At 36.1% G+C, this 26,846-nt stretch overlaps 1 protein-coding gene across 1 annotated transcript in view; it reads left to right on the forward strand.

Moving 5' to 3' along the window:
* Window positions 1-60: 60 nt before the first annotated feature.
* LOC144439267 (man(5)GlcNAc(2)-PP-dolichol translocation protein RFT1-like) overlaps window positions 61-26,846 on the forward strand; it is a 41,573-nt gene continuing 14,787 nt past the window's right edge. Inside the window, exon 1 of the mRNA XM_078128553.1 lies at window positions 61-137. Within this exon, the coding sequence (XP_077984679.1) occupies window positions 75-137 (63 nt within the window). The 5' untranslated portion in view covers window positions 61-74. The remainder of the gene's footprint in view (window positions 138-26,846) is intronic.

Consider the following 26,846-nt stretch of genomic DNA (forward strand, 5'->3'; position numbering starts at 1 on the left):
GTGATAGCATATAGTGAACATGTAATGTAATGACTAATGGCATAGAGTGGAATACACAATACAACATTATCAATATGGACGGCAGTGCCACTTTAGCGAGCGCTGCACGGTCAGCTACCTATAATATGGTATTACAGGTAAATGATTTATAGTATTTTGTACTACTACTACTAGGACTCCAAGTCTAAGGTTTGCGTGTAGCGTATGCTAATCATTTACATAACAATGTACAATAACTTGTCAATCAGAACGAGTATAACCATAAAACCCCCATTGTTGCTGGAGGGTCTATGGTATAACATTTAAAATGCAGACAATTTAAAGACGTAAATTGTCTCTGATTGAGAAAGTCTATGATCTAACGCATTTGCAGTTTCTCAAATTACATATAGAGTGTATGTCAATTTTGTTATTAACATTTCCAGGAAAGAAGTCCCAACGTTTATATGTGTATCCTGAAGAAGGCAAGTAATCCCGTTGCCATTATTCCAATCATTTGAAATTCTAACCTGAGGCTTATTGAACCCGTTTGCTGAATCTCAAGTATGACGTATGGCCATCCGATATGTAACACTGAGCTAGGCAAATCACATAAGTTTGAACCTTTCAGATAATATATTTTCTTTACTTTAAAACAGATATTTTACTTTATGTTTGTCTGCCCGCCTGTGTGTGTCTATTTGTTTTTTATTCATTAATCTACCAACGTGAACAACAAATTTTACCTTCTTTAGGTATGGTCGAATGGTTAAAGTGGCCAGCTTGTAATCTACAGGCTGCTGGTTCGAGCCTCCGCACTGCTGTTTGTTTCTGAACTGACAAAGTCCTTCAGCAGTTTGAACCGTGATTGCGCCCTAGCCCACCTAGTAATAATGGGGACTTGGTAGGATAGAGGTTGCAATGTGGATGTGTTAATCCTGTGCGCTTACAAATGCTGCTATGGATGGATTATATGCTTTTCAGGGAGTTAAGGAAATTACATTTGACCATTTAATAGACTTTATTTAAACTCCAACTCGATAAACTGTTGAGCTAGGCTCAAAGGCTCTTCTCACACACTGTACAGATAAAATATATAGAAATCTATACCGTCACGTTCAAAATACAAAGAAGTAAATATAATATAATTGGCAAAAGAACTAAATGACAACTACAAAACTAACTGTTTTCTAAAAGATGAAATTTACATTTACGTTTAAAGGTCTGAAAAGTGGTACGTGATTTGATAGCAACTGTTACACTGAAATCATTCCACATTTTAACACAATTATATCTAAAACTCTTCTTTAAAATCTGTGTTCTGTGTTTTGGGATGTATAGTTCATCCCTGGCTTCAGCACATGTAGTAGAGTATGAATGTCTTGAACACTTCTTTAAAACATTTAAAATAATTTGGAGCCAGGTTATTTTGGACTTTGTACATGAAAACGGCTTCATTGTAAATGATTCGTTTTCTAAAAGGAAGCCATTGTAGAGAGTGACTCAAATAAAACATGGCTAGGATTAAATTGCAAAGCGCTTTTACAGCATCGTTGTCTAGGATGCTTTATGTATGTATCATTATTACCATTCGCATTATAGGCTTAATCCTTCACAAAACTCAAGGGTATGGGTAGCATTTCAAAAACATTGAGTTGCGTTGAGTTCACTCCTTGAAATGAAAATAATAACAAAACAGTGGCCATGATGCTGTAATGCTCTGTAAGATATACAAGGTCTATGGCAACGACTTGTAATAAAAATATAAATTCCATGTGTAAAGAAGGTAAAATAATTGAAAGGTTTATTGAAATTCTAAAGCATAAATAAAATAATGAATAACTTGAATTATAGGTTTTTGGCCATTTTATGGCATAAATGATAATATTTTTACAATGTTCTGAACAAGTCAAAAGACTAACATGAATATGAATGGGAAAGGGCATTTATTTTGTCATACACCTTGTTTGTTGGATAAAAGAAAGTATATTTACTATATAGAGTATTCGAATTCATTTGCACTGTGAAGGTAACATGAAGGCGAAACAAAAGAGAAAATTGGTACTTGAAATTACTGAATGTGCTCTTTAGTATTTTTCACAACAGACTTACGAAAAATTCCACTTATCATTTTTACTTGTATGTTTTGGAGAAAATAGAATGTATTTAGAATAAATTTCACCATAAATGTGACATTGTGGTCAATTCAACAATTGTTTACCTTCATAGAATATTGAATATATTTAGAGTACATTTACTGATAAATTGCCGTACATTAGTTATCGCATTTACGGCAAGTGAAGATCTACAAGTTACATTTAAAACAAATCACTGTATACTTACAAATATTAGTATTTCATCATACTGGTATTCTCGCCTAAAATCTCCTACTGAATATTTGTATAGACACTATCAGTATATTTCATTCGCCCTTTTCTGCAAATATACACATCAACTACAATAAACTTAGCTACATAATTAACTTTATTGAAATGTTCCTGAATCAAATCGTTTGTCAAGTTCTATTTTGAGATCTTTTCAAATGCCTGAATAGGAAATGTTACGATGTAGTTATTGGTGAAGCAGTTATGGAACACGAAACAATATACATCGCCGTGTACGAGATGTGACGTCATCACCGTGTACAAGATGTGACGTCAGTTCTTAAATCCAAAGAATTTGAATTTTTCGCTGCATTGTTTTTTATGTTGTGTATTTAAACTTTCTTTAAAACTTTATTACAATGAAAACGTCTTTCTTCCTCGATTGGATGGTAAGACTTATAATTTGCAGTGGCTAAGTGTTTGCAGATAGAAATGTCTTCTGTTCAAACTATCAGAACTTGATACATTCATCGACCAGGTCTACATATGACACTCAACATGACAACATCATATGCAGGTGGATGATAGAAACGAAAATTGACACTGGTTTGGGAAGGCTATCAATAAACACTCTGAGTTTTATCAAATGTATAACATGTAACCACGATATTGTCGTCAAGAACAAACCCTCAAGTCATGATTTAGTATTAATGTGTTCTCCGATAGCTCTGGCAAGTTGAATGTGTATGTTACGGGGCAGTGATTACACATTTATATACATTAATTTTTCTAAATTTATAGATCTCTCCTTTTACAACACATGTTATAGTACATATCAATTGTGCGAACGCGAAGAAGAAACAGTACAAAGATAAACATTCCCTGCAGTGTGTTAGCTAAAATGAACATGTAGTCTAACACATCAGATTGAACAAAGCTATCCACAAATCCAAGTACCCATGTAAGACCCATAGCTATGGACATCTTGATGGCAAAGACAACCTGACGAGTCGCATAGGATTGTTGGCGATGTTTCCCCATCTGACCTTCTGCTTTTGCCATCGAATACACACTGAAAGCAAAACTGCAGATATTGAAAATGAATAAAAGCCCAACGGGGACAAGGAATGTTATTATCAGTGGCACAAAGCGGCCAATCCAACATACAGGTCCTTCGCCGTAACCAATTCGATACTGTGTTGGAGCGAGCTCATTAACTAAAACACAGCCCCCTGCTACCATGAACGGAACCATCCAAGCAAATAAGCAATACTGCACTAAAAGTTTGCCATTTTCATCGCTATTAATAACAACCTTTCTTCGAAATGTGTACATAACATCAAAAGCCATAACACTCATCCAACAAAATGCAACCAACCAGATATAGTGAGAAAAGATGGCCACCGTTTTACACAACACTTGATACTTTGAATAATCCATCAAAGTTATGAATATCACTTGTCCTAACATCAAGGCCAACGATATATTCAATAAAATCTTTCCTGGTCGAGTTCTCGTCTTTTTGAATAAGCAAAATGTTACCAAGGTGATAAATAAACACAGAATAGAGATAATGCAACCGATAAGCGTGAGGACCTGCTTGATTTTTGCTTTGGCATTATAGTTCCAAATCGTAAATGCTTGTTCGTCTGTATTGCATATATATGCATGCATGCCATCACCTGTCAGGTAAAACTGACCTGGTTGGAAAGTACGTAATTTGACGAGCAGGACGCCCTCACTTATTTTAAAGTCTGTCGCATGTATTTTAACAATCAACCCCGAACAGTTGAATAAATGCTTGTCATCTTTTGTATTGTTACCGGAACAGAAAACTACTTCACAACTGTCGTCAACTTTCTTTTGTTGAAAACTACAAGCTTTTGACAGACGAAAGTCAGCTGGATTAATTGAATTCCCTTTGAGGGTAGAAATCTGTTCTGCGATTACAGCTTTAGTTATTCCAGTACTTGTTTGAATACTTAATATCTGTTTCACACCATCTTCACAGAATCCATGACCCGACTCTTCAAAGGACACAGACCACAAGCTAATATTCTGCCCTGACATATAACTCTCTGATAAATTCAAAATATTCCTACAGGCTTCTGGGAATACATGGTCCATTGTATTCCATTCAAGGACAACACGAAAACCCATGGCCCAAAGAGTGAAGAAGGTGCCCTTCGACATATTAAGTTCCTCCAATACTAAACCATGAGTAGCATTCATAAAGAATGCACGGATTAAGTTTTTTATATCATAAGTTAACAATATGAGGTCATCGTGGGCCATTTTTGACGGAACAGCAAAAAGTAAAAATAATAACCAATCAGATTGATAACCACGTTCATACCCAAGGGAAGGTCCTTGAGAATATGCTGATACTAAATTAGTGAACAGTGAAGGGGTTAATGTCGCTATTTCAGGTTTACATTGCCCATCTATGTCAACATAGTCTATGGGACAACCCTTGGTTACACATTTCTCTTGTATGACATCAAATATTTCACCATGGGGACAATCCCAATGTTCTCTAAATTCTAAGCCCGCTGCATTTAAATGGAAGTCGCCCATTGTATTAAAATCAAAGAGAATATCGAAGGAAGGTCCCCTTGAAAATTCAATGTCGTGTAGTGGAATACCACATTTGTGTCCAGCCATGTCAATGGATTCGAAATTGCAATGAAGACAGTGACTATTTCGAAAATACACTCCTGGGCCAAAGGTTAAGTAACTTGTATAATTACTACAGAGTTTTATGGAAGTTTCATCAGAAGAAGTCATGGGACACGAGTTGATGAAGTACACGCAAGACTCAAGTGACGTCATGATATGGTCGGGAATGACGACAGCACGTACACAGTCATGTACCGAACTAGCCATTGCTAGAACCGAATGAATACTACTTAAATGCGATCTGAAGAGTCTCTTACTACTTATTGGACATTTCCACTCCAATGCTGCAAACTGTAAAGTTGTCATGTTTGCTCCGTGACACATTGAACAATAGATATTTCTATAAACCACACCACCATTCGGACCAATCACTGGAGTCACACCAAGCATCGAAGTCTCTGTAGAAATAAGGATAGAATTGACAATTTACATTCTGTTCGAACACGTTCAACTTAGCTAGGCTTCCATGTGGCATGTCACACATTATCAACTCAATGGTACAACACACATCACCCCAGAATAAAATAAAAATATCAGTCAGTGTTTAATATTGCTATTATAATATTACTATTACTAATTTAAAAGTGTATGGTGGAGTAATTCATCCGGGACACAAATGCTATATTTATGAGATAAATATAATATCTGCAGTGCAATTGTGAGAAATCTCTTGAGCTCATTGGTTCAGTTTGCATGGACTTACCATTGATGTTTTCACACTTCTGTCTGAGGTCTTCACTTGACCAGCTTCTCGGACATTTCTGAATGGTCCAGATATCTTCTTGGTCAACTATTGTCTTCATACAGAATTCCAAACCAGCAGCTATGTCTTGTAAACCATTTTGGTGGTTACAGACGTCAAGATAATCGTAACAACAATTGCCTCTACCTATGCAATTACTTTTGCAACTACACAGTTGATAGCTGGCAAACGGTGGTATGGTACCATTACAAATCGGTCCTGTAGGCGTGTTGCAAGAGTCCATCCGTACATGACTGTCGGGGTTTAAGCATAAGAGGGATTCTTCACCGAGATAAATCCATTCAACGTCGTTAGTTTTAACTGCAGGAGATGAAGCACCTGGGGACATCAACATTGGACTCGCCGTTGAAGTTATTCGTGATGTTACTTCGAGACTAGATTGTATCATTGTCGATGGTAGGTTTATATCAAAGGACGACACGGTATCTGGAGATTCTGTCATTCTTGTCACTGATGGCTCTAATCGAGAGGATGTCAGCACTTTGGTAGTTGTTTGTGTTGTGGTGTCGGATGGCCTCCCAGGAACTGAAATTTCCTCTTTCACAGTAGCAGTGGAAGGCAGTCTTTTAGAGGAGTTAGTTGATGGAACAGTAACCCCATTTCCACAAAGGAATATGGCCAAACACACGAAGTACCACACTGCTAACATTTCTAAGTCGATGCTTACTTCTCTCTGTGGGTAAACATCGAAAGGTCATGATAGTTAAAGAGACGTCTTTTTTACAATTAATAGTTAATGTGACAAGTCTTCTACGTTCGAAGACTACCAACACTAATTGTTTTGACAAATATTGCTTCGATCCAAAAACATACGAAATGTCGGTCAGAATACCTCTTCTGTGATAGTTTGATGACATGCATCACTGGGGAAAGAAAACAAACGTACATGAAGTCAAGAAGAAAAAGAATTATCTTATTTTTTTGAAAATGTTTAGGGCCAGCGGCTTAATTTAGGATCGATCGTGTTATCGGAAATGACTCATTTTTTTTAACGTAGCGGACTAGCGGTTTGAGACTGGGGTTAGAATTGAATTTCGTAAACCTCAGCTGCCATCATATCCTCCTTATCTTCTTATCTAATCGGCGACTTAAAAGTGTTATACTATCTTGAATGTGACAATCCATAAAAAGATAATAGAGAAGAACATAATTGCAGTCAGGTGTGTTGTGATGATAAGGCACTCATTGTAATAGATTTGATGTATCTTGAACCTTCCAAGCGGTCACCCGAGTCAGTGCATGTATATCTGCTATGGCAATTACACAGTTATTATATTAAAAGTAGTTGATTTAAATTATATATATATATATATAATTTACCCTCAACATATACTCCGCTCTGCGTGCAGACGTATCGAGCACTGTACTACGGACAAATCTTACCACTGACTTCCTATATATATATATATATATATATATATATATATATATATATATATATATATATATATATATATATATATATATATATATATATATATATATATATATATATATATATACATATATATATATATATATATATATATATATATATATATACATATATATATATATATATATATATATATATATATATAATAAAGTCTCGTGAAAGAGTCATGGAAACTGTGCTATATATATATATATATATATATATATATATATATATATATATATATATATATATATATATACATATATATATATATATATATATATATATATATATATATATATATATATATATATATATATATATATATATAATAAAGTCTCGTGAAAGAGTCATGGAAACTGTGCTATACGTAGTCGGGGAAAAGTCGCATTTTCCCCCTGGTTCCAATTTCCCTGAAAACCAAATATCTATTAGGCTTCTCGATTTAAGTATTTAAGTAATATACTAGAGTCCCCGTATTCCTAGCAACACAGCACATACACTATCATTTTATTATCTTGCTGGAATGAATGAAATATTGGCTGAACTATTAGAAGGAGGGGACGAGTCTTAACAACATAGCAAAAGAGCATACAATCGCACAAATGGTCAAAAATAATTATTTTTTTTAGTATGCTTGTCATATTTATGTCACAATTGGTACCAACTAAAAGTTCTATAAACCAAAAACTACAGTTATAACAAAAGACGACTAAGCGTCTATCATTGCCGTATTTAATCAATGGATTACATGTAACTGTATATCTATGTCTCCTCAATTCCTTCGATGTTCGACTGTAAGACCTCTAATGGTACCTCAAACTGCAAGCGAGTATAGGGTTCTTCCCATATTCAAAATGTAGTTTGTACATGATAAATAACTATCGACCTTTTCGTCCATCTAATTACTTGAGACAATGGTCAACTTCCAATATGATTTCACTTATGTACTTAATGCAGATGTCTGACAAAGGTAGGTACTGCTGGAGCTCCTTGCAACAGTCAAAAATCTGATGTGATATAAATCAATCGCTGTGCATTCACCTCATGACTGAACGTACATGTACCTTTGTGCATTTAGTTTAGTTTTGTCCTAAATATATACATGAAAATATGGCCTTTTTTATAAACTGAAAAAACAAACATTTTTTCTTCCGTAAGGAAGAGATATATTTATGGGTGGAAGTCTGTGTGTCTGTGTGTCTGTGTGTCTGTCTGTCTGTCTGTCTGTCTGTCTGTCTGTGTCATCGTTTTGTCCATAACAGCTTGCTCAATTCAAACGAAATTTTGAAGACGTATTCCGTAGGGTAATGGTAAGACTTGATTAGGTTTTGGTAAAAATCCCGTGAACATTAATGAGCAATTTACGTAATTAATGATTTTATTATTGATGTAGCTTTTAGTATTAATAAATTATTGGCATATTTTTGTAGGCCACTAAAAAGGAAAAAATAGTCTCTCATCAGGAAATGTTGTCTAAAGTGGTACGACGATGCGCTTATTTTTTTTTTACATTCTCAACAAATGTCACAGTGCATGTTGTGGTTGGCCAGGAGATCACTAACAGCAATGAGCAAATAGCAATCAATTAGAAAAAATAACTTATTACATATGTTCTGTTGTGTTCCAACAATTGTCTGTAGGAACGACAATCTCAAAACTTTGCCCTTACTGAAGACATTCAGTTTACATCTGGTTTAATTTACAATTTGAAGTTTAATTCAGCACTCAAAATGATCTATAGTCAATGGTATATACATGTGGACTACCAAATATTGTATGTATTCTGTCATCCAAGTGTGAAAGGTGGTAGTCTGTTAGGCCGACTAGAAATAAATGAAAACTATATATTTTTGTAGTTCAGAGAGTTCACTTCGCTACCCGGTCTAAAACTTAAATTCAAGCCCTGGAATTATTTTCCTGCAATTTATGTCAGTGATATTTTCTGTTTTATTGTAAGGGAATGAAGAAGGATTCATCAGAAGTCATTTGGCTGGCCTGGAAAACAGTGGAAATGGTACCTTCCCTACTCTGAAAACCCCCCAAATATCTCTCAAATATCCGTGTGAAAGGCACAACAAACCACGTGGCCAATCAAATGGAGACCCTCAAACAACAAGAGCAAACTCTTGTCCTGCTTATGTGTTATTCCAGTTTCATAAGGGGCAAGAATGTAATGTGTGTATAATCTGAGAGTACCTGTGCCATTCCGACCATAATCCTATTGACCCAACTAAAAGGCGTTTGTGTGGGCTAGGTCCTGATGTGATTTCTTTAATTGAATTGAATTAAAGATTTTTGACCAACAAAAGGCATTTTTAGCCCTAATTTGCATATTACAGATGGAATCATCATATCATGAACAAATCGTAATCTGCACAGCCCTAAGAACATTCCCACCAAATTTCAGACCAATCAGTCGCCGTGAAATATTCTGGAAGTCAAACTTGATGTTGTATTACGAAAATTGGCATTTTCTCCATTTACATTTTCGGCATTTTCTCCATTTACATTTTCAAGCATTCAGACTAAGTTCTAAAGTGTCGAAGTCGACAGTACTTCCGCGCAACCATCTGAAATTTTCGCTGTTGCTTTCTTAGGTATTGTTCTTTTAAAGGTTGTCTGAAAAGTTATGAGTTCACATTATTACGTTCGAAATTGGTAATTAAGTGAGAACAATCTGTCTCTGAACTTCCCATTATAACGAGGTGTATTGTAAAAGAGCGACAGATGGCAGAAAAACCTGGACGCGCTTTAGTTATGTGTGAAGGGAACATTCTAAGACACTAAAGAAATGGAAAATTGGGTGACACGCGATCTCTTCCAAGGCAGTTATATTGACACCTTGAGATAATCAAGACACTTCTATTCATACCTGAAACACACTCTCACTTTCGGCCACGGACAATAGAAAACACAATAGCATTATAGAGGAGAGAAAAACCTTTCAGAAAATGTATGCCATGGGTTGATGGAGTAAGAGTAGTTATGAAAATATGTCACTCTTCAAAGCTTTTGTGCATCTCCACCTTAAACCATCACATCAGACACAGACCTGATATTCAGGTATGATTCATAATCATATATGAAAATGTAGAGGAAACCGCTATTTTACCATCAGCTATGTTACAAAGCTATTGGAAGACAAACACGTTATGAAAAGTCGAGGAAACCGCTATTTTACCATCCATCAGCTATGTTACACAGCCATTGGAAGACAAACACGTTATGAAAAGTCGAGGACACCGCTATTTTACCATCAGCTATGTTACAAAGCTATTGGAAGACAAACACGTTATGAAAAGTCGAGGAAACCGCTATTTTACCATCAGCTATGTTACAAAGCTATTGGAAGACAAACACGTTATGAAAAGTCGAGGACACCGCTATTTTACCATCAGCTATGTTACACAGCCATTGGAAGACAAACACGTTATGAAAAGTCGAGGAAACCGCTATTTTACCATCAGCTATGTTACAAAGCCATTGAAAGACAAGCACGTTATGAAAAGTCGAGGAAACCGCTATTTTACCATCAGCTATGTTACAAAGCCATTGGAAGACAAACACGTTATGAAAAGTCGAGGAAACCGCTATTTTACCATCAGCTATGTTACAAAGCCATTGAAAGACAAGCACGTTATGAATAATACACTGGAATAATGTAACATAGGTTTGATGTAAACATTTTCAACTGAGTAAACAATTTGATAACCTGGGTTTGATGTAAACATTTTCACCCGAGTTAAGAACTTTATAAGCTGGGCTTGTGCCACTCGTCGCACTAACACGGTTTTAATTTAATACTAATTTGATATTAATTGATTATATTTGAAATGATTATTCAAATTCCTAAACTGTCTTAGAAAGTTAAGAGGCTATGGTGAAGAAAGTGCCAATTATGATTGCATTTTGATAAAGCGTCTTTCTTTGAAACTCTGTTAAGGTAAATATGAATTATGTAAAATCCTAACGTGTTAGAAACAGGAAACGTGTTACTGATTTACCTGATAAGTGACTATTTGCAAAACAGAAGAGCGATTTTTAATATTTGTCACTTTTAACAACACTACAGTCTAGTTGTACGATTTCTCTTCTGTAAAGCGGCGATAAGTACATATTGTTGTAAACTCCATTTGAAAACCACCGGCTTGACATAACGATTATTTAGCTATGAAAATAACTTCAAGTCGGTACAGACGTCAAAATCTTCATTCCTAAAACGTGGATCTATTGGAACTTTTTAAAGGAAAATTGAAGTTGCCTTGGCGTTTAACTCATGGGACACAATTTGTTTTATTTACATAAGTATCATTAGACACAATTCAACTCCACACTAATGATAACCCAGATCCCTTACCGAACCACAGTAATAAGCATTGCTATTATTAGTTATACAGAACAGTATAAACAGACCTCTGTTGAAATACACTTTTTGTCATATAACCTTAGCATTTGGGTGTTTGAGACGCACACAATTCTTGTTTGAGACACACACAATCCTTGTTTGAGACACACTGAATCCTGGTCATAAGACCTTAGCATTTGACGTTTTATGCTACAATTTACTCTAACACAGAACACATCAAAAGATGCGTTAGTCGGAGGTGACTTCTTCAAAGCATCCTGCTTTACACACTGTTACAATTTCGTGTGGTGTCTAAGACACACTAACTTCTGGTCTGTCGAACAGAGTAAATTGTTGACATTAACTCCGCTTTCAACGTTGAAGAGAGCGCTAGAGCAGTCAGTAGACGTCTACTACGCGGTGTCCAGTGTTTTCGGTGACCATCCCGCTTTCCACTGATGTTTCTCGTGTCTCCTTTTTCACCCCTCTCTCGCTGTGTCTTTTCGTAGAGTACGTACGTCCAGTGTCTACATCAAATTTTAAAAAGTGGTGTATGATACGCTCAAACTTAAATAATTCTTCATCCAAATTAGATGGTACTCGACTCTGCCGTGATAGCAGTCCTGCTTGCATACGGAGTAAGTCGTCCCTTGAGCGAAACGCGTACACCGTCTGCGAGCATGACTACCGTGAAAGTGACTCTTCAGAATCGCAATATCACAATTTTCTTGGTCGCGGTCCAATGGATGCTTCGCATCTCTTCGGCCATCTAGGTCCATGGAATCGTAAAAAGGGGATACTTTATCAGATCACCCTCCGAGAATATGGGTACGATGCCCCATTTCTCTCTCTCTCTCTCTCTCTCTCTCTCTCTCTCTCTCTCTCTCTCTCTCTCTCTCTCTCTCTCTCTCTCTCTCTCTCTCTCTCTCTCTCTCTCTCTCTCTCTCTCTCTCTCTGTGGTTTTTGAAGTGATTTTCTCCCAGATTCACTATATAACAAAAAAAGGGGGGGGGGTTCTTTTTCATTGAAATATTAACTGGAAAAGGGGTACATATGAAATTTCGCTAACAAGCCGGGGTACCCACCAATCCATGATCGAACGACTGCCACTGCCGGGGCCGCGTCGCGACGCGTCGGAGAGTCAGAATTGTACGGGGTGTTGGTCACCGAAAACACCCGTCCTGTAGACTACCCGAACTGTCAATCCGTGTTGACGGCCCTTTGATATGTGCTGTTTTAGAGTAAATTGTTGCAGAAAATGCCCAAATGCTAAACTCTTATGACCAGGATTCAGTGTGTTTCGAACACCTCAATTCTGGTCATAAGACCTTAGCATTTGGTTGTTTTCTGCAACAATTTACTCTAAAACAGAAGACATCAAGGGTTCCGTCAATGAGAGTTGATGCAGACACAAGTTGGTGTGGTTTCGACTGGAGTGTTTGTTTTGTCGCCTGGAACTGACGCATCTTTTGATGTGTCCTGTTTTAGAGTAAATTGTTGCACAAAACGGCAAATGCTAAGGTCTTTTGACCAGGATTGTGTGTGTTTCGAACAAGGATTGTGTGTGTTTCGAACAAGAATTGTGTGTGTCTCAAACACCCAAATGCTAAGGTTATATGACAAAAAGTGTAATTACACATGGACATAATGATTGTAATATTAATGGCTTCAATTATTCACTTTCACCATCTTTACTTGTCTACATCCCCACTGCTCTATACTTGTTTCTGTTTCCATTTGAAGTTGTATGAATGTGTGTACAAAACGTAATGTGAAATGAAGGAATCGCAAACGCAATTTAAATTTCCTTGTAAATATTCATCGCTCAACTACTTCGGTTACAATGATGACTCGCAGTAAGGCTATATTTTAAAATCACGGTGTCGTTAGTAAGAATAATTTGTAGTTACAGTTACTGTAACTTTACAAATATATTGGAAACACGCACAAAAATCTCCTTACAACATACCTGTATTTGCTTGTATGGGTGTCAATTCTTTACCAAACCATCGAGTTTAGAAGCGGCCAAAGAGTCTGTGCTTTGTTACTTTTTGTCGTCTTTTATATCTTTGGTAAAGTCGTGCCAATTATAAGGCTTGGCTCCACCCTCCTCGTCGAGATTAAATGGAACGGATGTTTCCCAGGCATGTTCTACCTAAAACTCGTCCCGCGTTTCACTTTTTTAATCCATTACCATCCTGTTATCGTGAAGGCTACTGTCAAATAACAAATTTATATATTATACATAGAGATCCATCCTCAGGGCACTGCTGTCAAGTGACTGATTTGTATAGTATACATAGAGATCCATCCTCAGGGCACTGCTGTCAAATAACTAATTTGTATAGTATACATAGAGATCTATCCCCAGGGCATAAGTGGCTGATATTCAGTCCGGGAGGAACAAAAGAGTAAAGCAGATGTTTGTACAAGTATTGTTACCATCACTAAAAATGAAAGATTGAATATAAAGATGATGATGATGATGATGATGGTGGTGGTGGTGGTGGTGGTAAAATAATATTATGTATTAATAATAATAATAATAATAATAATAATAATAATAATAATAATAATAATTGTAAAAATGATAATGATGTAAGTTTTAAATAGTGCATTCCCACACGGTGTTCAAAGTTGTGTAATTACAATTATTACACCGTCAATGGGCTTGATGACATAATACTTCCTAAACTTCCTGGAGACCCCTCCCAATCTCGGAGGGGGGACGACATGCAATCCGTTGCAGCCTCTATACGCACTATAAGATTAAATCCTTCATATAGCAGCCTATATCCTATCAGGTTCTCAATTATACAGTTGCGTTGACTGGGGCACAATCGTTGTTACAATCTTGACCAAGGACTTTAGCCATTAAGAAACAAACGGCAGCAGTGAGGCTCGAACTGACCACTTTCAGATTCCGAGCTAAACGCTGTAACAATTCTAACATAATATATCAATATCTATGCAAGATTTAGAATATCAAAGAATCAGTACTGATAGATTAAATAACAAATAATGTCTGCCATAGTCCATCTATTTCTCCAAATATATTACATGGACTTCGTATAAATCCTAGCCACTAGTTTTAGGAACATAACTAAAGAACTGCTCACGTGTTTGAGACTGCTTCAGTAAATCATGATTGTAATGCCATAACGTCATGTCCTCAGAATGTACAAAGATAATGATAACGCGACAGTTTAGATAAAGTAATCAGATGGGTAGTGAATGTGACGAGTGTATCATTCTAAAATTTGTTCCTGCAACCGATGCTTTGGTAATTATAAGCTTAGGGATGTCTTAATTTAGATAACCGGAGAAGAACGGACAAGATGTCTTTATTTAGTCATATAGAGAGAATTATATACAGTTGAAAGAGAGAACATTAGCCAGGGAAAGAAGGAAAACATTTTTATATCACCACAAAAATCAATCAGTAAATTGATCAATATTACACACAAAATAAGTTTTATTTCACCACAAAAATTAATCACTCAATCAACAATCAATAAATCAATAAATCGATCGATCGATCGATCGATCGATCAATCGATAAATCCGTTACACGCTCGCTTCTCCCTGTGAGCGTACTGGTGAATTCGACAAAGGGGAAAACGTGCGAGAATACTAAACCCATGACAGACATGTTTGCTGTATGTGTTTGCTCTTTAACACTCACTGCTTTAGGCTATACATATAGGACGGATCTTGATATATGATATCTACTGTAATCGGACTCAATTTGCTGTGAAAAGGCTTCTTTCTCGGTCTAATTTCTTCACACATAATATTTACAAGTATAGAGTTACTCAAAACTGTTAATCGCCGAGTGTAAGAACTGACATGTCTCATGCCTCGCGGCTTCGAACGGGGTTTTAGAAAATCAATACAACCAAGATCTTAGTTGTTTGGAAAGTATAGTCTACCAACAACAATTTCTCTGTTTGAAATGCTGCTCATTGAGACGCTCTGTGCCTATCCATGAGTCTTTAGTATACATAGAGATCCATCCTCACGGCACTGCTGTCAAATAACTAATTTGTATAGTATACATAGAGATCTATCCCCAGGGCATAAGTGGCTGATATTCAGTCCGGGAGGAACAAAAGAGTAAAGCAGATGTTTGTACAAGTATTGTTACCATCACTAAAAATGAAAGATTGAATATAAAGATGATGATGATGATGATGATGGTGGTGGTGGTGGTGGTGGTAAAATAATATTATGTATTAATAATAATAATAATAATAATAATAATAATAATAATAATTTCTCTGTTTGAAATGCTGCTCATTGAGACGCTCTGTGCCTATCCATGAGTCTTTAGTATTAATTGCCTGAATGAGTGTAGCTGCAATATCAATTCACTCAAGTGATTATCAGTCAAGGGTACTAGACACAGCACTTCCAATACAAAAAACAATTGATGTTATACCAGACAAGGAATACAATGTCTGAGAAGTTATTCAAAACAATGTCTCCGCCAATTGAACCATGTCTGTGAGAGTTACATTGCATGACGCTGTCTGTACCAAGTGCAACTATCATTGATACATGTTACACATATTTTCAATGTCAGTTCCACTATGCGGCTAATTCAAAGGGGAAATAAAAAAAACGGCTTCAATAATAATGATGTTGCATATACTGTGCTTTCCACACAACTTTATCTTGGTTGTAAATATATTTGCTGAAAAATATATTTGCTAATATATATATATATATATATATATATATATATATATATATATATATATATATATATATATATATATATACTGTATATATATATATATATATATATATATATATATAAATAATATCATGAACCATACAGTTCTAACCCAAATATTTCGAAGAGACTGAGCTCCTCTATTTATATATAGAAACTCAGTGTTAAGTTATATATATATATATATATATATATATATATATATATATATGTATATATATATATATATATATATATATATATATATATATATATATATATATATATATATATATATATATATATATATATATATATATATATATATATATATATAACTCTGTGAGTATCAATCTGCTAAGACAGTGCTCTATACCGCAGTGGCAGAGCGTAATAGTTTTGGTAGTACTGGAACTCAGTGGTCTGATGATCGCACTATGCGTGAAACTCCGAGTTACAACCAAGAAAGAGTTCCAGTACTACCAAAACTATATATATATATATATATATATATATATATATATATATATATATATATATATATATATATATATTTGCAACACTATCCGTATGTTGTCAATCTCACTTTTTGCCTTGTTTGGAAGAACTTATTGGGTTTTTTTTTATTAGCTTCATACATGTATTTGATACTATCACTTTTATGTGTTAACTTTGACAGTGGACACAATATCTGGGGTATTATTCAAAACAATGTCTTCATAAACTAGTGAGTATGATATAAATGCATGGCTCCTATAAAGATTGATGATGCAGCGTATAGTCTTACTGATTCATTTGAATATTACTGATAATTTTCGGTAATAAGGCAATATCGTAAACATGCAAGGTTCAAATTTCATTTTGTTTGGCATAATTATTTCGCCGGTTCACCTTAGAATTTTGTATACGGACAATGTGTGTGGGCACAAAACTCTAAAGGATTTACGAAAGGCATTCCGTTTACACATGGTCATTCATATTGTTCCTTATATCTTAAGTCAATTCCAAATTTGCCCATTAATGAGTCGATTGCCAAATTAACGAGTCGATTTTTGAAAAGGCAAAACAAATGTTACTAGACTATGTTGACTCATTTTGAGGTTTTATTACTGATTAAACGGGGAAGGTGAAAGTTGTTCCTATATGCTCTCCCATTGCAACATTTCACCAAATACCCTCCCGCTGGATCTACACGCCCATATCCCGAATCGTATAATCGTGTACGAGCAGTCTTTCGAGTGTTAGAAACGCTTCGTTAGCTGCATCAAAAATGAACATATCGCTCACGATAAGATGGACATGCTTAGAGTGATGTCCGTATGTTTTCTTGATTCGCTGCAACGACACGGGAGTGTACTTTGCGCCTATATGAAGGTAGTAGGTGTCCGACTACCAGATGGTCTGAGAGTCAATATAGTGTTGGAGATGTTACGATTTCAAATACTCCCTACTTGTACTTTTTCCAATTTGACAGAAATTTGATGAAGGTCATTCGAGCGTCATCAAGGCTGATAATGCAGGACACGAGTTAAAACGTGAATGACACCTGTTATAACATCCAATCCTTCTTAACGGGAAGCTGGGGGCCTTTTTAGATGTTGTCGTTCCTTTGTGCAGGTGATTCAGAAGTATTATTGATATTTAATGTAGCCATCCCTTGGGAGGTCTTCAAAGGTTTGAAGGACATATAGGAAACGGAGTTCACATTGTCTGTCAGGTGTAGTGTCTACATCATATCTCTTCAAAATATTTTCCTATTTGTAGGCACTGTTTTCTCTGAGTTTGGGCTATAAGTCAAAATTTGTCAAATAAGGTTTTAGATTTATACAAATCCAAATAATGATAAAAAAATATCCATTTACAAGTATAGAGTTACTCAAAACTGTTAATCGCCGAGTGTAAGAACTGACATGTCTCATGCCTCGCGGCTTCGAACGGGGTTTTAGAAAATCAATACAACCAAGATCTTAGTTGTTTGGAAAGTATAGTCTACCAACAACAATTTCTCTGTTTGAAATGCTGCTCATTGAGACGCTCTGTGCCTATCCATGAGTCTTTAGTATTAATTGCCTGAATGAGTGTAGCTGCAATATCAATTCACTCAAGTGATTATCAGTCAAGGGTACTAGACACAGCACTTCCAATACAAAAAACAATTGATGTTATACCAGACAAGGAATACAATGTCTGAGAAGTTATTCAAAACAATGTCTCCGCCAATTGAACCATGTCTGTGAGAGTTACATTGCATGACGCTGTCTGTACCAAGTGCAACTATCATTGATACATGTTACACATATTTTCAATGTCAGTTCCACTATGCGGCTAATTCAAAGGGGAAATAAGAACGGCTTCAATAATAATGATGTTGCATATACTGTGCTTTCCACACAACTTTATCTTGGTTGTAAATATATTTGCTGAAAAATATATTTGCTAATATATATATATATATATATATATACTGTATATATATATATATATATATATATATATATATATATATATATATATACTGTATATATATATATATATATATATATATATATATATATATAAATAATATCATGAACCATACAGTTCTAACCCAAATATTTCGAAGAGACTGAGCTCCTCTATTTATATATAGAAACTCAGTGTTAAGTTATATATATATATATATATATATATATATATATATATATATATATATATATATATATATATATATATATATATATATATATATATAACTCTGTGAGTATCAATCTGCTAAGACAGTGCTCTATACCGCAGTGGCAGAGCGTAATAGTTTTGGTAGTACTGGAACTCAGTGGTCTGATGATCGCACTATGCGTGAAACTCCGAGTTACAACCAAGAAAGAGTTCCAGTACTACCAAAACTATATATATATATATATATATATATATATATATATATATATATATATATATATATATATATATATATATATATATATATATATATATATATATATATATATATATTTGCAACACTATCCGTATGTTGTCAATCTCACTTTTTGCCTTGTTTGGAAGAACTTATTGGGTTTTTTTTATTAGCTTCATACATGTATTTGATACTATCACTTTTATGTGTTAACTTTGACAGTGGACACAATATCTGGGGTATTATTCAAAACAATGTCTTCATAAACTAGTGAGTATGATATAAATGCATGGCTCCTATAAAGATTGATGATGCAGCGTATAGTCTTACTGATTCATTTGAATATTACAGATAATTTTCGGTAATAAGGCAATATCGTAAACATGCAAGGTTCAAATTTCATTTTGTTTGGCATAATTATTTCGCCGGTTCACCTTAGAATTTTGTATACGGACAATGTGTGTGGGCACAAAACTCTAAAGGATTTACGAAAGGCATTCCGTTTACACATGGTCATTCATATTGTTCCTTATATCTTAAGTCAATTCCAAATTTGCCCATTAATGAGTCGATTGCCAAATTAACGAGTCGATTTTTGAAAAGGCAAAACAAATGTTACTAGACTATGTTGACTCATTTTGAGGTTTTATTACTGATTAAACGGGGAAGGTGAAAGTTGTTCCTATATGCTCTCCCATTGCAACATTTCACCAAATACCCTCCCGCTGGATCTACACGCCCATATCCCGAATCGTATAATCGTGTACGAGCAGTCTTTCGAGTGTTAGAAACGCTTCGTTAGCTGCATCAAAAATGAACATATCGCTCACGATAAGATGGACATGCTTAGAGTGATGTCCGTATGTTTTCTTGATTCGCTGCAACGACACGGGAGTGTACTTTGCGCCTATATGAAGGTAGTAGGTGTCCGACTACCAGATGGTCTGAGAGTCAATATAGTGTTGGAGATGTTACGATTTCAAATACTCCCTACTTGTACTTTTTCCAATTTGACAGAAATTTGATGAAGGTCATTCGAGCGTCATCAAGGCTGATAATGCAGGACACGAGTTAAAACGTGAATGACACCTGTTATAACATCCAATCCTTCTTAACGGGAAGCTGGGGGCCTTTTTAGATGTTGTCGTTCCTTTGTGCAGGTGATTCAGAAGTATTATTGATATTTAATGTAGCCATCCCTTGGGAGGTCTTCAAAGGTTTGAAGGACATATAGGAAACGGAGTTCACATTGTCTGTCAGGTGTAGTGTCTACATCATATCTCTTCAAAATATTTTCCTATTTGTAGGCACTGTTTTCTCTGAGTTTGGGCTATAAGTCAAAATTTGTCAAATAAGGTTTTAGATTTATACAAATCCAAATAATGATAAAAAAATATCCATTCTAGAGTACTCAAATTATTTACCACAATAGCAAAGAAAACAAGTCATTGAGAATGACATAGGCCCCGCTATGATTGGATTTTAAGGAACTGGCAGTTTATGTTATATCACTACTCTGATCACACAACACTTGTGAACCTAAATCAAACAGACTTAGATATGTTGTGTCTGCTCGTTGGACATGGAACATGCCTACTCATGTTGTGTCTCCTCGTTGGACATGGGACATGCCTACTCTTCAAGATGACATGATGGAATAAACCATTCAACAATAAAGGATGGGTTGGGTATGGGGGGGGGGGTAACCTGTTCAAGCATGTCTGAGTTATGGCTTTGGACATGGAAAATTCGCAAACAAAATGGCTGCTAGGCAGCCATATTGGATCGTATCATGATGAAAATGGATATGCACATGTATATCATAGAACACTGTCTTAATACCAACTTTGAATGAGATCTGTTCAAGCAAGTCTGAGTTATGGCTTTGGACATGGAAAATTTGCAACAAAATGGCAAATATTGGATCGTATCACAACAAAAATGGATATGCACATGTATGTCATAGCTCGCACAGCGGCAGTGAAGCTGCCACATAGCGGCTCAATGACTAGTACGCATGCGCGTCGTATATACTATGCGGAAAAAATTGGTGGTTCTCCCAGGGATGCATTGCGGCGTGCAGTGACTACACATGCGCCTTCCATATACTATGTGCATTCTCCAGGCGCTACCGTATCGTCATATAGGATAGGAGACATAACATCACCATGCATTGCAATATTGTAACAGTAGGCCTATTGGCATGATTATCGTAACATTGTAATGAGTATCGAGGCATCACTGTACCCCAAGGAGAAATTGTTACACTATTTGGAAGTTTGACGCATGGCGGTACGCAATACGGACCACTGATGACGTAGTGCAGTTTAATTTCCAGGTTGTGGAAGTGTGTTTTTGACATTTATATTGTCGATAATTGATTTTTTTACATGTTCTAAAAAGAATAAGTACTTTCCTATGTTTGTTGGTACAGTAACATTCCTAAATCATCGAGTTGAATTGAGAAATCATGATTTTCGGCAAGATGTCAACAAAACATTTGTCTAAAGACCAACGTCCGTTGGTGGAGGGTCTATGATAAGTTGGCTGATTGAAAATGAACAATATTAATCTAATGGTTGTGATGGTTTTTGAAACCAACAACTGCATAGAGTGTTGACTTTCTTTACTTCTCGTCCAAGTCAGAGAATTAGATGTCATTCAAAAAAATAAAATAAATTTTGATGGTCAATACCCCTGGAAAATGACCCAAATCAAGTGTATCAACCCTGGCCCAGGCAGCCGGTCACAAAGTTGTTCCTATATGCTCTCCCATTGCAACATTTCACCAAATACCCTCCCGCTGGATCTACACGCCCATATCCCGAATCGTATAATCGTGTACGAGCAGTCTTTCGAGTGTTAGAAACGCTTCGTTAGCTGCATCAAAAATGAACATATCGCTCACGATAAGATGGACATGCTTAGAGTGATGTCCGTATGTTTTCTTGATTCGCTGCAACGACACGGGAGTGTACTTTGCGCCTATATGAAGGTAGTCGGTCTCCGACTACCAGATGGTCTGAGAGTCAATATAGTGTTGGAGATGTTACGATTTCAAATACTCCCTACTTGTACTTTTTCCAATTTGACAGAAATTTGATGAAGGTCATTCGAGCGTCATCAAGACTGATAATGCAGGACACGAGTTAAAAACGTGAATGACACCTGTTATAACATCCAATCCTTCTTAACGGGAAGCTGGGGGCCTTTTTAGATGTTGTCGTTCCTTTGTGCAGGTGATTCAGAAGTATTATTGATATTTAATGTAGCCATCCCTTGGGAGGTCTTCAAAGGTTTGAAGGACATATAGGAAACGGAGTTCACATTGTCTGTCAGGTGTAGTGTCTACATCATATCTCTTCAAAATATTTTCCTATTTGTAGGCACTGTTTTCTCTGAGTTTGGGCTATAAGTCAAAATTTGTCAAATAAGGTTTTAGATTTATACAAATCCAAATAATGATAAAAAAATATCCATTCTAGAGTACTCAAATTAATTACCACAATAGCAAAGAAAACAAGTCATTGAGAATGACATAGGCCCCGCTATGATTGGATTTTAAGGAACTGGCAGTTTATGTTATATCACTACTCTGATCACACAACACTTGTGAACCTAAATCAAACAGACTTAGATATGTTGTGTCTGCTCGTTGGACATTGAACATGCCTACTCATGTTGTGTCTCCTCGTTGGACATGGGACATGCCTACTCTTCAAGATGACATGATGGAATAAACCATTCAACAATAAAGGATGGGTTGGGTATGGGGTGGGGGGGGGGGGTAACCTGTTCAAGCATGTCTGAGTTATGGCTTTGGACATGGAAAATTCGCAAACAAAATGGCTGCGAGGCAGCCATATATTGGATCGTATCATGATGAAAATGGATATGCACATGTATATCATAGAACACTGTCTTAATACCAACTTTGAATGAGATCTGTTCAAGCAAGTCTGAGTTATGGCTTTGGACATGGAAAATTTGCAACAAAATGGCAAATATTGGATCGTATCACAACAAAAATGGATATGCACATGTATGTCATAGCTCGCACAGCGGCAGTGAAGCTGCCACATAGCGGCTCAATGACTAGTACACATGCGCGTCGTATATACTATGCGGAAAAAATTGGTGGTTCTCCCAGGGATGCATTGCGGCGTGCAGTGACTACACATGCGCCTTCCATATACTATGTGCATTCTCCAGGCGCTACCGTATCGTCATATAGGATAGGAGACATAACATCACCATGCATTGCAATATTGTAACAGTAGGCCTATTGGCATGATTATCGTAACATTGTAATGAGTATCGAGGCATCACTGTACCCCAAGGAGAAATTGTTACACTATTTGGAAGTTTGACGCATGGCGGTACGCAATACGGACCACTGATGACGTAGTGCAGTTTAATTTCCAGGTTGTGGAAGTGTGTTTTTGACATTTATATTGTCGATAATTGATTTTTTTACATGTTCTAAAAAGAATAAGTACTTTCCTATGTTTGTTGGTACAGTAACATTCCTAAATCATCGAGTTGAATTGAGAAATCATGATTTTCGGCAAGATGTCAACAAAACATTTGTCTAAAGACCAACGTCCGTTGGTGGAGGGTCTATGATAAGTTGGCTGATTGAAAATGAACAATATTAATCTAATGGCTGTGATGGTTTTTGAAACTATCTCTGACTTGGTTTTTTTCCTGGCCCCCCCATCCACTGTGACCAAAATTTCACAGCCCCCCCCTTTCAAAAGTATAAAAATTTCATGCCCCCCCCCCAAAAAAAAAGAGAGAAAAAAAGTGCACAATATCCTGCCCCCTACAGTAACTAAAAAGAGTACAATTTTTTTTGTTACTGTAGCACAACTGTAATATTTCTTTTGGTACTACTATTATGTTACTATTTCAGCCCAAACAACTTAGTAGTTGTAGAGGAAGTTTTTTAGAAAACAAAAAAAAATAAAACATTTTGAATACACATGTGGTATAATCTTGTTTATTTCCCAACTAGACACCATAAGTAGTCATCACTTAATACCAAGGCATTTGATGTGGTGGTTTTAACTGTCATTCACTGATACATACACAGAAACACAGACACAGAGTAAACACACATTCACATGCGTGATTTGTAAAAAACTGTAGTGGGGACATTTGTGGGGAGTATCTAAGGACATCACATCACCTACATAGTGTATTCAAATATCTATTTATACTCATAACACAATAACTATCTAATGTCAGACATTTGTGATGTCATGAAGTGCTAGCAAACTAAGGATGTTATGCACACTGAGGTCTGACAAATATAGCTTTCACTTTCCTACACCAAATGCATTACCAATACACATGTAAATGTAAGACATTTGTGACTTCATGAAAGTGCAAAGAAATTCAGAATGTTGTGGAATACTTAGATGTAATCAATATGCTTTCAGTTCCAAAACCATACATATTTAAACCTATAGTGTCAGGCATTTGTGTCTTCATGATGGGGACAGCAAATTCAGAATTGTATTCAATACACTGTACAGTGATCAGATGAGTATTACTCACAGTTTTCTAAACCATTCACATTAAGCTTGAAGTGCAGTGTCAATGATGAATAGCCTTTGCAATACAATCCCTTTATTCATAATCTTGAATTTATATAAAGGCAAGTTTCCATGATCCAGCCAGTCTACCTGATCTAGTTTGAACAATAAGGGAGCCATCCTGGTCTTTTTGATGGCCGGCTAGACTCATTTTATTCGCTGTCACTCTCACTGTCACTGTCACTAGTACTTGATGTATCGGTGTCACTATCACTACGAATTTCTTCTAAAACAATATCTCCTTCTTCACTGTCACACAGTTCCTCTTCACTTTCATCACCTGTGTTCTTTTCAATCACAGACTTCTGTTGCTCTCTTGAAGTTCTTCTTAACACATCACATGTAACAGCTTTCAACTTGTCATCCTTCCTACCATGTATGTATTAGTTGCTGATATTTCAAGTACTTGTCTAATTCAGCAACCTGAAGAGAGCTTAACTTTCCATGCACAACTAAGTCAAGCCAATTATAGTCCTGGTACGGCTTGATTTTCCTCTCCTTTTTCTGACTTAACCTTGTACGCATTCTCATTTCTTGAACATTCTTTAGGTTTTGCAGGTGTTGAACATATGCTTCAATATGTTTGCAATCAACATAAAATAATTTTGAAAATTCTTCCACCTATTATTGATTGTCAATTCATCCTTTCTGAATTTCCTTGTGATATTTGACCTGGGTTGCCAGTCATCTGCCTCACTCTGCTTTCCTTCACTGTCAACAGTTGGACACTTATGAACTGGAAGATAGTGCATTGGACTGTCCGGGTCTGGTACAGGTTGTGTAATTCTTACCATCTCTGGTCCCAACCATGTATATTGACTAGAGTATTCATATACCTCTCCATTGCTTTAGTGCAAAGTCACTGATGAAAAAACACTTAACACCACGCAGACATCTACATGCTTTACAATATTTAGTACAGATAGATGCATTTGATGATGCTGAGGAGGGAAATAGTTTAATTTCACTGGTTTTAGATAGAAAGAAAGACAAGTCTTGCCTCACATCTTATATATATATATATATATATATATATATATATATATATATATATATATATATATATATATATATATATGTGTGTGTGTGTGTGTGTGTGTGTGTGTGTGTGTGTGTGTGTGTGTGTATGTATCCTTGATGGTAATTACACACTGAACCTGTTTCCACAGTGCTAAAATGTATGTATGTATGTATGTATGTATGTATGTATGTATGTATGTATACATATGTGTGTGTGTGTGTGTGTGTGTGTGTGTGTGTGTGTGTGTGTGTGTGTGTGAACAACTTGGAGTATATAAGAGTAATTCAGGGTGTATCAAATTAATCTTGAGTAGTGTTTTTATGCTTCACTAAATAGGTACATACAAACGTACACACTTCCATTTTAATACATAAATGAAAGTGTAGACATTCAATATTAAAGGCGATATCAAGTGCTATCTCATGCAATGCTAAATTTTCTAACATATTAATTTTTTTCAATGACAAAATATTTCGCGGCCCCCCCTTTCAAACTATGAGAATTTTCATGGCCCCCCCTTCAAGCCTCCCATTTTTTTCATGCCCCCCCCCCCAATTTCTCCCCAGGCCCCCCCCCTGCCGTAAATTCTGTCCGGTCCCTTACTTCTCGTCCAAGTCAGAGAATTAGATGTCATTCAAAAAAATAAAATAAATTTTGATGGTCAATACCCCTGGAAAATGACCCAAATCAAGTGTATCAACCCTGGCCCAGGCAGCCGGTCACAAATGAATCTACCATGTGCGAGCTTATGGGATTTGCCTAGTTATGATATTAGAACAATGTGCTAATGCATGTCTGAGTTATGGCTTTGGACATGGAAAATTCACAAACAAAATGGCTGCTAGGTGGCCATATTGGATCGTATCACCACAACAATGAATATACACATGTATGTCATAGAACACTGTCCTAATACCAACTTTGAATGAGATCTGTTGAAGCATGTCTGAGTTATGGCTTTAGACAGGAAAATTTGCAAACAAAATGGCTGCTTGGAGGCCATATTGGATCGTATCATGAAACAAATTGACGTGCATATGTATGCCATTGTATTTTGCCCCTGTACCAAGTTTGAAAAAATCGGTCCAGGCATCTCCAAGAAACGGCT

Source organism: Glandiceps talaboti, chromosome 1 (assembly GCF_964340395.1).
Source record: "Glandiceps talaboti chromosome 1, keGlaTala1.1, whole genome shotgun sequence".
Taxonomy (NCBI): Eukaryota; Metazoa; Hemichordata; class Enteropneusta; family Spengelidae; genus Glandiceps; species Glandiceps talaboti.